Source organism: Manihot esculenta, chromosome 5 (assembly GCF_001659605.2).
Source record: "Manihot esculenta cultivar AM560-2 chromosome 5, M.esculenta_v8, whole genome shotgun sequence".
Lineage (NCBI taxonomy): Eukaryota > Viridiplantae > Streptophyta > Magnoliopsida > Malpighiales > Euphorbiaceae > Manihot > Manihot esculenta.
The window spans coordinates 4,473,807-4,487,377 of NC_035165.2; the positions used below are offsets into that span (position 1 = coordinate 4,473,807).

General features: G+C 30.6%; 3 protein-coding genes across 3 annotated transcripts; all 3 read right to left on the bottom strand.

Moving 5' to 3' along the window:
* Window positions 1–3,199: 3,199 nt before the first annotated feature.
* On the bottom strand, window positions 3,200–4,963 carry LOC110614723 (non-specific lipid-transfer protein A). The gene is made up of 2 exons (XM_043956507.1): window positions 4,629–4,963; window positions 3,200–3,269 (listed from the first exon to the last, which is right to left on the bottom strand). The coding sequence occupies exons 1-2, from the start codon at window positions 4,961–4,963 to the stop codon at window positions 3,200–3,202; spliced, it is 405 nt and encodes a 134-aa protein (XP_043812442.1).
* A 2,865-nt stretch (window positions 4,964–7,828) lies between these two features.
* On the bottom strand, window positions 7,829–8,288 carry LOC110614402 (non-specific lipid-transfer protein A). The gene has a single exon (XM_021755925.2). The coding sequence runs from the start codon at window positions 8,171–8,173 to the stop codon at window positions 7,829–7,831; it is 345 nt and encodes a 114-aa protein (XP_021611617.2). The 5' UTR covers window positions 8,174–8,288.
* A 4,007-nt stretch (window positions 8,289–12,295) lies between these two features.
* Window positions 12,296–13,095, bottom strand: LOC110614348 (non-specific lipid-transfer protein A-like). The gene is made up of 2 exons (XM_021755867.2): window positions 12,548–13,095; window positions 12,296–12,465 (listed from the first exon to the last, which is right to left on the bottom strand). Exons 1-2 carry the CDS (start codon window positions 12,886–12,888, stop codon window positions 12,456–12,458), a joined length of 351 nt encoding a protein of 116 aa, XP_021611559.1. The 5' UTR covers window positions 12,889–13,095; the 3' UTR covers window positions 12,296–12,455.
* Window positions 13,096–13,571: the final 476 nt, after the last annotated feature.

A 13,571-nucleotide genomic window follows, 5' to 3' on the forward strand; every position in this document is an offset into this window, starting at 1 on the left:
CCCATCAGACTTCTCAAATTCAGGAAAGAATGTAGCTTGAGAGACTTTGTAAATATGTCAGCAAGCTGCTCCTCACTTGGACAGTACTTCAATTCAATTTTTCCTTCATTACACAAATCTCTCAAAAAATAATACTTCACATCAATATGCTTGCTCCTTCCATGAAGTACTGGATTTTTAGACAATTTTATTGCTGAACTATTGTCACAGAAAATTGTGGTAGCTCCTTCTTGTTTAAGCTACATTCTTAGAAATGAAGGGGCATGGTCGATGAAGGGGAAAGCTCCATTTTGCATGGAGACTACGAGAATTGCTTGTGAATGTCCCTCCGCATGCATCATCCCTAAATTTGAGTCAGATCTATTTTACCCTAAACGATACGTATTTATACCTCATATAAAAGGTGAAGTGCCTATAACCCATAAAAGGAGCACGTTATTCCTGAAATTTAACACATCCCTCACACCCAGAATTTTAATGGTGCATGACATATTTATAGAAAACTCAACATCGGATGAAGAGGTTTTGATGTCATGTTAAATTTCGGTCAGACATAACTCATCCCAAAATTAGACCCATTTTCACAACCGAACCAATGTGAGATTCAACATCATCTATTTCTACAAAAATTATAATGTGATATGATTATACGATATAAAATGTTACAATAAATAAATAGAAACGATATATTTTATAAAAGTGGTTATATGTTCTATAAAATAAATATATTAATTAGTTATTATATATTTAAAATTAATATTAGAGGTTTAATTATTTATTTATTTAATTTTATTGATTTATCCTAACAAATAAATAATTTTATGTAATAGAAAGATTTTATTATATAACTTTTTCTGGGTCAATACTGACCATAATAAAAAGATGCATTAAAAAAATTTTAACTGCCGTTTGTCTTTGCTGCCATATCATAGAAACAGATTATAATCTTTGCTTTGTTGGATTCGACGTCTCGTCTGGTTGTCTACTTCCGTACTGTACTTTCTGAAAAATAGCATCTTTAGGCGTAATATAATTTTGTAATTTTTGGAGTCGTATAGCTGCTTGGTACTATCAATGTGATTTCCTTACTGATGGGGAAGCTTTTTTATTTTATTCATGGCAAATTTCTATTTTTAGTCCTTAAAATATAATTAAATATATCCTTAAAATACATACAACTATAATTTAAAAAAAAAATAAAATAAAATAAAGCTTCTAAATTCTTAAAGACCTTTTTTCCATGATCTACCCATTGGTTTAGGACTAACATCCAAATTCATGAACTATAGGTGCCTGATAAATTATATTTTTGTTGATAGATCTACAGATTTACAGATGCACTTTGAAATTATTGCAAAGTATAGAGATTAATTTTATGTTGAGTGTTGATTTCAAGTTTTAGTGGCACTGTTACTGCTGTAACTATACGCCTGTTTCATAGAAAATATAATGAACTGCAGTTTATTCTGCGCAGTGTTTGAAACTGAATTACGCGAATAGTTTTTATTTTCAAGTTCTTTTTAACTAATAAAACACTGCTGTATAAATTTATCTACAAACTGCAGCATCAACTATAATTAAAGAATAGAGAAATACTATTATTATTTTGCTAGAAATTAAGAATTGTAATTGCTCTAGGTAATGTTTCTCCTTTTGTACGTGTTATTTTTGCATGCATGCATAAAAGGAAAATTATAAAATATCAGAGCGGAGATCGAGTAATTAGAGTTTTCCATTACTGTTTATCACAATAATCTCAATAGGTGTAGAGCAAATTCACATAGAACAAACTCTTTTGATTTTTTGGAATGCAGAACAAACTTTTATTTAGATATAAAATAATATCGGAAGTCCCATTGCTCCGAAATCTTTATATCTGTTCTCAACGCAAATTGATGGCCTTCATCTCAGTTGATGCTGAATCAAAATAATTAAAAGTAGTATTATTTTAAAAAACAACTCACCATAATGGTAATAAAAAATGTAAGGAATAAGAAAAAGTTAATTACCTTTGACAATCCGCAGTTCTGGAAATGGGAATATTCAAGTCAACCCCACACTTCTGAGGGAGGGAGGAGGCAGCATCTTCATTTATAAATGGTATGCGAGCACCGACTGCCTTTATACACTCACATGCAGCTCTCTTGTCTTCTGTGGTTAAAGTAAGTACCTGTAAATTCCTGACCCCTAAACAACATGCAGGCGAAGGAAAACCACCCCCTCTTGCCAGGAACGGAATGCAAAACGCCAAGGACGTGTCCACTAATCAACGGCCTCTCCTGGCATCGCCGCCGCCAAAGCTACCACAACCAACACCAAGATGACTAATCCCTTCATTTTTTGATAGTGTGTGAACAGCTTAACTGATTTTTGAAGCTTCTAATTCTGGGATTGGATGACAAGAGGGGCTTGTGCGTGATGTATTTACAGGCTATTGGAGATTACAAGTTTAAAAGTAAGTGGGTCATGGACTAATGCATAACCAAATGGTATCAGTTATATTATTTTGGCTTCTTCTCTACTTTGGAATGTCACCTATAACAACATTGTATTAGCAAGAAGGATGAGCTTCTTGATCATTTTTCAATGGGCCATCAGTTCCTGTGGATCATGCCAGTTTTGGTGACAAATGCCACACTTATCTTAATGCTCAAGTGTGTAATCAATACCTAACTATGAATATCCTTTTTGCGAAAAAAAAAAAAATAGAAAATAAAAGAACCTCAATGCGTGCCAAATCCAAAAAGCAACTCAGCCATCTCTTTTGGGCAGCTGCATGCAATCAGCACATCCAAAAAGGAAGGGTAATTTCACTTAATGCCACACTAGCATCAAAACTCTACAACATAAAGATGACCTTAGCAATTAGCCAAGATTCTGGAGGTTCGAAGCAGTAATGGGAGTAATCGTAGCATAAAAGAATACATATATATAAAAGATAAATTAACCAACAAGAAATTACCCTATATATCAACATCAAATTCAACTGGCCAAAGTGGTACACCAGAAGGGAAAAATAATAAAGAAATGATAAAGAGAAGTTTAAGGCAGTAAGCAGGAGAGACGGATGGGCATAGAAATGGAGGGGGCATGATCGATGAAGGGGAAGTCTCCATTTTGTTAGGAGACAATGAAAATTGCATGCGACTCAAATAGCTATACCCATTTTCTACTTGATCAAAATATTAATCAAAGTTACTTAGCAAAATGATCTTAATCCACACCAAGCGGTGGCACCATTACAAGCATCATCTACTTCTAGGCCAATACTAACATAATAAAAAGATGCATTCAAAATTTTAACTGCCATTTATCTTTGTCGCCATATAAAAAAAATATTGTATTATTTTGATAATATTATTTAAAATATATGTTTTATAATAATAAATATATAGTCTAAAATATTTTTATTTATCTTTACAATTAAAAATTTTTTGGTATGGTTTTGATTGTATGACTTTCGCTGGATTTTAATAGAAAAAAAATTATAGTCTAAAATCTTTTTAGCTATCTTTACAAATTAAAAAACTTATTTGTCACTGTCTTATTGCATATTTATTTATTTAAAAAAATTGATAAACTTATTTAGTTTAGTTTTAATAGTTGAAAACCTATATTAAAAAAAATAAAACTTTTATAATTATTAATTAATATTTTATGCATCAAAATACCCTTTAATTTTTATGTATTAAAGTAATGAAGGTGAATAAGTGCTTATTTGATATATCAGTTTTCCATCTCCAGTTGTCTGCAGAAATCTCCTCTTACATTTTGTAACATAGGCACGTAAGATGTTTGTAAAAATTCCAGCTGAATTCCTTCGATTGCATTTTCATCTACTCGAAGAAATTGAAGCAAAAAATCATATGTACAAGAACTACGTTTAGTTTCTTTGTCTTTTATGGTGAATGTTTTCAAATATTTCGAATATTACTAGGAACTAAAAGTGTGAGAAATTAATTATATTTTGTTGATAGACCTCCATATTTGCAAATACACTTTGAGAATTATTGCAAGTATAGAGATTAGAAATTGAGTGTTGATACACTCAAATTTGTTGAAAAAAATAATGACTGCAGTTTGTTCTGTGCAGTGATTGAAACTGAATTGTGTGAATCGTTTTTACTTGACAAGTTATTTTAGCTAATGACACTGCTGCATATATTTATCTATAAACTGCAGCATCAACTATAATTAAAGAATCGAGAAATACCATTATGATTTTGCTAGAAATTAAGAATTGTAATTGCTCTAATGTTTCTCCTTTTGTGTACGTGTGAATTTTGCATGCATGCATAAAAAGAAAATTATAAAATATCTGAGCAGAGAGAGTAATTAGCTAATCAAGTTTTCCATTACTGTTTATCGCAATAATCTCAGTAGGGGTAGAGCAAATTCACATAGAACAAACTCTTTTTATTTTCTGGAAAGTAGAACAAATTTTTATTTAGATATAAAATAATATGGGAACTCCCATTGCTCCGAAATCTTTATCTCCGTTCCCAACACAAATCGATGGCCTTCGTCTTAGTTGATGCTGAATCAAGAAAATTGAAAGTATTATCTTAGAAAACAACTCACCATTAAAATTGAAATAAAAATGTAAGGAATAAGAAAAAGTTAATTACCTTTGACAATCCGCAGTCCTGGAGATGGGAATATTCAAGTCAACCCCACACTTCTGAGGGAGGGAGGAGGCAGCATCTTCGTTTATAAATGGGATGCGAGCACCGACTGCCTTAATACACTCGCATGCAGCTCTCCTATCAGCTGTGGTTAGAGTAAGTACCTGCAAATTCCTGACCCCTAAACAACATGTAGGCGAAGGAAAACCATCCCCTCTTGCCAGGAAGGGAATGCAAAACGCCAAGGACGCGTCCACTAGCCTGCAATCAACGGCCTCTCCTGGCATCGCCTCCACCAGAGCTACCACAACCAAAGCTAAGATGACTAATCCCTTCATTTTTTGATAGTGTGTGAACAGCTTAATTGATTTACGAAGCTTCTAATTATGAGATTGGATGACAAGAGGGGCTTATAGGTGATGTATTTATAGCCTATTGGAGATTACAAGTTTAAAAGCAAGTGGGTCATGGACTGATGCATAACCAAATGTTATCAGTTATATTATTTTGGCTTCATCTTTACTTTGGAATGTCACCTATAACAACATTGAATTAGCAAAGAGGATAAGCTTGTTGATCATTTTTAAATGGGCTACCAGTTCCTGTGGATCTTGCCAGTTTTGGTGACAAATGCCACACTTATCTTAATGGCCTAGCGTGAAATCAATTCCTAACTATAAATATCCTTTTTCCAAAAAAAGAATAGAAAAAAACCTGACTGCGTGCCAAATCCAAAAAGCAACTCAGCCATCTCTTTTAGGCAGTTGCATGCAATCAGCACAACTGTACAGGCACATCACGAAGGAAGGATTGGACATACCAAATTTAGAAGTAGGGCATTCTTTTTGTAGTCGTGTAAAGTAATTTATATTTCAATTATTAATTATTAATATTATAATCCCTGAGTTTGGTCAGGTTATTGAGAATTATAAACATTTAATCTCACAATGATTTTTTTGGTCCATTGTGTAGTTTAAGAGGAAAGATAATTTAACGGTTCATGTTTTGACTAAGACTAAGGTGGCTACTTTATATGCTAGCCTTCGGATATGGAGTGCTACTCCTTCGGTTATAATTGACATTCTGTTTCAAAAGGTTGTTTCAGATTTTTTCGCTTAACATTTTAAATTTTAAATTGAGATTATGGATAGATGTATTGATTTTGCGTTAGTTTTGATCTAATTTATTAAATTTTTATTGGATTATAATAAAATTTTACTTTAAAAAAAACCCCTTCTCTCTCAATAATATTTGATCTTCCATCTCTCTAAAAGAGCTTTTTGTTATGTAAAGTAACATAATTTTTATTTATATATCTAAAAAATTTTAGCGTGACAGACATCACTATAATTCATAATAAAAAAAACAGCCTTTTTCAAATCACTCTCTTTGTTGTTTCAACAATTTTCTTAATAGTTTAGTATATTTTTCTGTAACTTTTTTTTATATTTTTCAGTCTTCTTTAATGGAGATCTAGTCTCCTATATTTTTTTATGGACTCAATAGGATTAAGAATAATGACGAATCAGTTAGTAATATGCCTTACAACCAAACTGTTAGTTGTAGGACGATATTATTATTTGTATATTTTAAGTATTTAAATACAATTTTATAAGTACTCATAGACTTAGTCTAGTGACAAGTGCATCTAAATAAATTTGAAAACTCTCAAGTTCTATTCCTTCAATCTCCAATTCTCATTTCAAAAAAATATATAATTTTATAAAAACAATTATTTATAGTTAATGTTGATTTATAGTAAAAAACTATTATTGTTGAGACCAGTACATATTAATTTCATATTAATTTCAACAAATAGGTATAAAGAGCCATACATTGAAAGATTAAGTTAAAGTACTTTTAATATTCCGAATGAGAAAATAAAATAAAAAGTTAAATTAAGAAGATATTTTATGAAAGTCTAGGATAACTCTTTTGAGAAACTCTTTTAACTCTTGTGAGAAACCCTTTTGAGAGTCTCCAAAATTTGTAGAAAAAGCAGAGCTAACACTCAAAATCTCTCCCCTTTTCATTACCTTTGAACTATTCTAAGGTTTTTCAATTGCTATTACGTGTGAATATCGTTAGAGACCAGACATTTGGATGATTTGTAATTTGCGACAACCCAATTAAAGCAATTGATTTCGTGTTTTGCTAAAAAAAATAAAAAATATTTATTTTCTTTTTAATTATTGTTACTTCTCTCTTTTAAACGTGGTCTATATTAGAGAATACAGCCCGATTGAATCCTAAGTTAACTAAGATTATCACCTCCTGACATTTTAATTTTTAAATATAAATATACGATAGATTGATCTAAGGTATCACTTCTTGAAATTTTAATTTTTAAATATAAATAAATTAAGTATGAATTTTCTTTTAATAAATTATCATGTTTAACTCCTTAAATTTTTAATTGTTAATTATATATTTTAGGGGCTCTGAATGTTGTATCGGTCATTGACTCAGAGGGTATATACATGTTGCAGATCCTTCTTCATCTGTTATGGTGACTTAGAGGCATTTAGGCTGGCACTTGAAAAAATGTCTCTCTTTCTATTCAAAGCAAAGAATAAAGCTTGCGCATGCCTAGCCCTGCTCCTGATTTCAGTCAGCACTGGCTTAGTCCCATTTGTTCTTGCTTTATTGATGCACTCTCTCTCTCGCTCCTTTGGCTCGAAGGTATTAAGGATGTGTTTTTTCTCCTCGCTTAGGGAATTATTCTCCTTTTCTTCAGGACAGTAAAGGGTTCATGAGATGTTGATGATAAAAAGGTGGCTGCCACTAGTGTGGTGCATTGAGTGGTCTTGTGTCTAATCAGATTCTCTTCAGGATTTTCTCCCTTTGGGCTTTAGGTTTGGACACTTAAATTGACAAAACAAAAGTGAAAGAGAATAGAGATTTGAATTAATTAATGCAAGAAGCTCTTTTCATTAATTCATGATTACAAGAATCTCGGTAGAACTGAGAAGCTACCGAGATTTACAGATGGAGAACAAGCTTCATTTATTTGAAACTAACAAAAGAAGATGGAGATGCTTCCCCATGCAGTGCATTGCAGCTTTATTAACTTATCGTCAACGATACGTAGGTCCTCTTTGTCTTAGTTAATGCTGGAGAAGAAAGAAGCAAATAATCATTATAAATCAATTTATAAAGAAGAAGAAGAAAAAGATAGAGATCATTTAATAATTAAGAAGAACTTACGACTGGCAATCGGTGGATTTGGAGATGGGAATATTGAAGTCAATCCCACACTTTTGAGGAAGTGAAGAGGCAGCATCGTCCTTTATGTTCGGATAGCGAGCGGCTGCTTTCTTAATACAATCACATGCAGCTCTCCTGTCAGCAGTTGTCTGAGCAAGTGAGTTCAGATTCTTGACTCCACTGCAACATCCAGCTGATGGAGAAGCGTTCCCTCCTGTCAAGAAGGGAATGCAAGCTGCCAAAGAGGAGCTCACTTGTCCGCAATCAATGGCCTCTCCTGGCGTCGCCATGTACTGAACCATGGCGACTGCTACCAACATTGAGATCACTGCTCCCTTCATTTTTTTTTTGTTGTGCTGGTAAGAAACCAGTTAATTGTCTTTGCTTGTTATTGTATGTGATGCTGTGAATGGTGATCCACTCAACTGGGGTATATATAGGCGATCTGTGATAAGAAAGTTGGGATGTGAAGATCATCAATTCATGGGGCAATAGTTTTGGTTACACTACTTTTGGCTGATTCTCTGCCTTGAAATGTGAGAAGAAACTAGAAAAGGACAATCGTTTGGATGATCAGTTTTCATTTCTATGGTTGAGATTTTTGATGACCATCCAAATATATTGTTTCGCATTCAATTTTATTTTTATTTTTATACATCTAAAGTATATGAAAACAACCTTTTTATAAAGCAAAATAAAAAATTATATATACCGATCAGTGATTATAATCGTAATATTAAATAAAAAAATATAAAATTTAACATAATTTAATTTTATACTCACAAATAATATAAAAATAAAATTTCACCATAACAAATATAAGCTTTTAGAAATTTCACGACTTTAACTTTAGTATATTTTTTAAAATCTTATACAATTAACAAAAAATACAAATATTTATAAACTTTTATATTGCGAGGGCTTTGCCGTCTGCCCCTTACACCTCCAATGCGCCCAAACTTATAGCTCAATATTTACTTTCATTTTTTTATTTAATTTGGATTACAACGTTTGATCATTCATAGAAAAATATATTTAAAATTCAAACCCTGTCTTTAGTAATATAAAATCCAACATATAAATTCAAAGATAATAATTATAAATATTTTTTCATTTATATTTAGACAGCTTTAATATATTCTATAACTCCAACTCTGAATTTTCGAAACTCGTCTGTGGTGGTAATATCCTGTTCATAGTGTAGCATCCAAAAGAAGGTTTTTTTTTTTTTTAATTTATTTTTGGTACCCTTATTAAATGAAATTTTTTTTTTAATTAGTCCTGTATTTACATATGTGTCTCAACAAAATAATTAAAATTCTCTCATGTTTTATCTAAGCGTAACTTATGCATATTCATAACCCTTTTTCTAAATGAAAAAAAAAAAAATGCTAAAGCTATCATGTTCATAAATATCTTAATTGTTTAACTTTTTACACATCAGAAATTATTATGTTCGCGATTCTTAATTCATCAATGCTGCATTGAATTTTTTATAATAGATTCATAATCAAAAAAGTATTTGTGAATATTCCAGAAGAAATGAAATAAAAAATAAATTGAAATAACTAATTATAGTAGATATGAATGAGTTAAATAAACTTTTTTTTTATATGTATGCTTGTAAAGCAAAAGCATTTTCAACAGCAATCCAAGGGCACATACCTATCTTTAAATGAAATAAAGTATTACATGAGTGGATATATAGGAATCCAAATCCACTAAATCACTCATGTTATGCTCACTCGTTTGTCTGTCGATGGAAACATCACTTTCCGTTGCCATCCGATTTACATAGAGCATTTTTTCAAATCATGCAAAAATGGAGAAATATTTTCAAAAACATGCAGGATCCGAAAATATTTTCGGATTCTGTATATCAACGCAGCGTGTTCGCCAGTCATACTGGCGAACACGCTTGTTCGACACCCTTGGTGTCGAAGAAGGGAGAGTTAGACACTATGGGTGTCGAACTCTGCCTTGCTGAGCTTGTTCGCCACTATGAGTGGCGAACAAGCTCGTCCGGGCCACGGGAGCAGTGCAATCTCCTCCCGTGGCAAGCCAGCTTGGCGGAAAGAATTGTTCGCCACTTAAAGTGGCGAACAATTCTGCTACGTGGCATGTTCGCCACCTTGGGTGGCGAACATGCTCAAATATCAAAGTTTCGTGCATGCAGGGCCACATGCATGCCCCTGCGTGCATGCAGGGTAGCCCTGCATCAGCTATTCGGCACTATTTCAAAAAAATAATAATAAAATTATTTTATTAAAATAATTTTAAAATAAAAAAATAAAATATATTAAATATTTTCAAAAAATATAAATTTTATTATCTCTTAATTTATATTTATTTTAAAAATATTAAATTTTATTTTTAACAGTATAATAAATTTTAATTTTTTAAAAATAAAAATATATATATATAATATTTTAATAATAAATAATTTTTTCATACACTATTTAAATTTATAAAATATTTTAATTTTAAAATATATAAATTTATTAAATAATAGATTAGATAATTTAAATTTAAATATTATAACAATAATATTATTAAAAATTAATTTTATAATAAAATTAGAAATAAATTATTAATTGATTGATGATTAAAAAATATATAATTTTAAGTATACAAAATAAATTTAATATTAATATATTTTAATTAATATCAATAAATATATTTTAATTTAGTATAAAATTTTATTAATTTTTCTAAATTTTTTAAATATATATTTATTTTAAAAATTTTATTTTTACAAGAATTTGTTCGAACAAAATCCTGTGGTATCAGATGCATGCAGATATAAAGAGAAAAGTAAACTTATTCTTGTAAAAATAAAATTTTTAAAATAAATATATATTTAAAAAAATTTAGAAAAATTAATAAAATTTTATACTAAATTAAAATATATTTATTGATATTAATTAAAATATATTAATATTAAATTTATTTTGTATATTTAAAATTATATATTTTTTAATCATCAATTAATTAATAACTTATTTCTAATTTTATTATAAAATTAATTTTTAATAATATTATTGTTATAATATTTAAATTTAAATTATCTAATCTATTATTTAATAAATTTATATATTTTAAAATTAAAATATTTTATAAATTTAAATAGTGTATGAAAAAATTATTTATTATTAAAATATTATATATATATTTTTATTTTTAAAAAATTAAAATTTATTATACTATTAAAAATAAAATTTAATATTTTTAAAATAAATATAAATTAAGAGATAATAAAATTTATATTTTTTGAAAATATTTAATATATTTTATTTTTTTATTTTAAAATTATTTTAATAAAATAATTTTATTTTTTTTTTTTGAAATAGTGCCGAATAGCTGATGCAGGGCTGTATCCTGCATGCACGCAGGGGCATACATGTGGCCCTGCATGCACGAAACTTTGATATTTGAGCATGTTCGCCACCCAAGGTGGCGAACATGCCACGCAGCAGAATTGTTCGCCACTTTAAGTGGCGAACAATTCTGCCCGCCAAGCTGGCTTGCCACGTGAGCAGTTTGCACTGCTCCCGTGGCCCGGACGAGCTTGTTCGCCACTCATAGTGGCGAACAAGCTCAGCAATCGAACAAGCGTGTTCGCCAGTCATACTGGCGAACACACTGCGTTGACACACAGAATCCGAAAATATTTTTGGATCCTGCATATTTTTGAAAATATTTCTCCATTTTTGCATGATTTGAAAAAATGCTCACTTACATATGGGTAATGTTTTACAGTTTAATGAATCTTCTACTTATTTAATGTGATAGTTAAGAGATTATCTTGGAACTATCCAAATTTTTATGCCCAATATCCCATAAATAGTTCTAATTCCGATCAAAGAGATCAAAGAAATAGGATGTTGGATTATATAATATTCATCTTGACAAAAATTTATCAACCTGAGTGATAAAATACTGAATGTCGTGAATATTTTTAGCATTGAAATAGTCATCCCGTCCATTTCATTAAGATATACACGATGTATTCTATGAAAAATTAATTTTAATTTTTGAAAATCTCTTTAGGTAGATTTAAAATCAATACTACATGATAAAAATTTAAAATGATGCTCGAAATGCTAGAAAGATTTGGAGAGACCTTCTTCTTTTAATTTACATTAATAACATAATCAAGTAATATTTAGTGAATTACGCAATCAGATTATCAAAGACAATCAATAAATTTATATGATACTTTTCCTCAACTTATTTTATCAAAAGTATATTATTTTTAATTAGGAAGTGGAGTAATTTAAACGAAATAAAATCTAAAAATATTTTGTGCAACAATTTTTTTGATTTATAATGAATTAAATTAAGTATATTATATAAAATCATAAGATTAGAAACTTAATAATGTAATTTTATGGTTTTTTTTTTAAATTTGATTAGACGCCAGGTATTTATGAATCTATCGGGTAGCTTGAAATTAACAAGGGATTTAAATTTAATAATAGCAAGAAGCTTTTTTTCATTAATTAATGATTACAAGAATCTCAGTAGAAGTGATGAACTACCAAGATTTAACAGAACAAGAAAATGGAAATGCTTCCCCATGCGGTTTTATTAATTCATCACCAGCGATACGGCCTTATCATCTTAGTTAATGCTGGAGAAGAAAGAAGAAGAAAACGTATCAGAACTATAAATCAATTTATAAAAGAAGAAATCATTTAATAAGAAAAACTTACGACTGGCAATCGGTGGATTTGGAGATGGGAATATTGAAGTCAATCCCACACTTCTGAGGAAGCGAAGAGGCAGCATCATCCTTTATGTTTGGATAGCGAGCGGCTGCTGTCTTAATACAATCACATGCAGCTCTCCTGTCAGCCGTTGTCTGAGCAAGTGAGTTCAGATTCTTGACTCCACTGCAACACCCAGATGAAGGAGAAGCGTCGCCTCCTGTCAAGAAGGGAATGCAAGGTGCCAAAGAGGAGCTCACTTGTCCACAATCAATGGCCTCTCCTGGTGTTGCCATGTACTGAACCATGGCCACTACTACCAACATTGAGATCACTGCTCCCTTCATGTTTGTGCTGCTAATGTGTCGATTGTATTAAACTCGGTGCTTATTTCTGTGTGTGATGTTGTGACTGGTTATCCGCTCAATTGCGGTATATATAGGCGATTTGTGATAAGAAAAGTTAGGGTGTGAGGATCGTGGACTCGTGGGACAACATTATTTAGCTGCATTATTTTTGGCTTATCTTTGCCTTGAAATGTGAGAAACTTTAAAGGACAAGCTTTTGGATGATCAGTTTTCATTTCTCCGTTCGAGAGTTTTGATGACGATCCAAATATCGTTTGGCATTGAAGAATCTGTTTATTGGGGTGGCACAATTCTCGAATTAAGCCAAGATTTTATACAATATAAAAGAGAGATTTAAATTTAATAATAGGAAGAAGCTTTTGCCATTAATTTAATTAATTATTACAAGCATCTCATTAGAACTGATGAACTACTAAGATTTACAGATGCAGAGCAAGCTTAATTTATTTGAAAGCATTAAATTCTGATGGAGATGCTTCCATATATATTAATCCATCACCAGCGATACGTCTTCATCATCTTAGTTAATGCTGGAGAAGAAAGATAAGGAAGACGAACAAGAATACAACATTAGCATTATAAACTAATTTATAAAGAAAAACAAAGGGAGATAGATCATTTGCTAAGAAGAACTTTTTATATATTGTTTGGCATTGAAACTT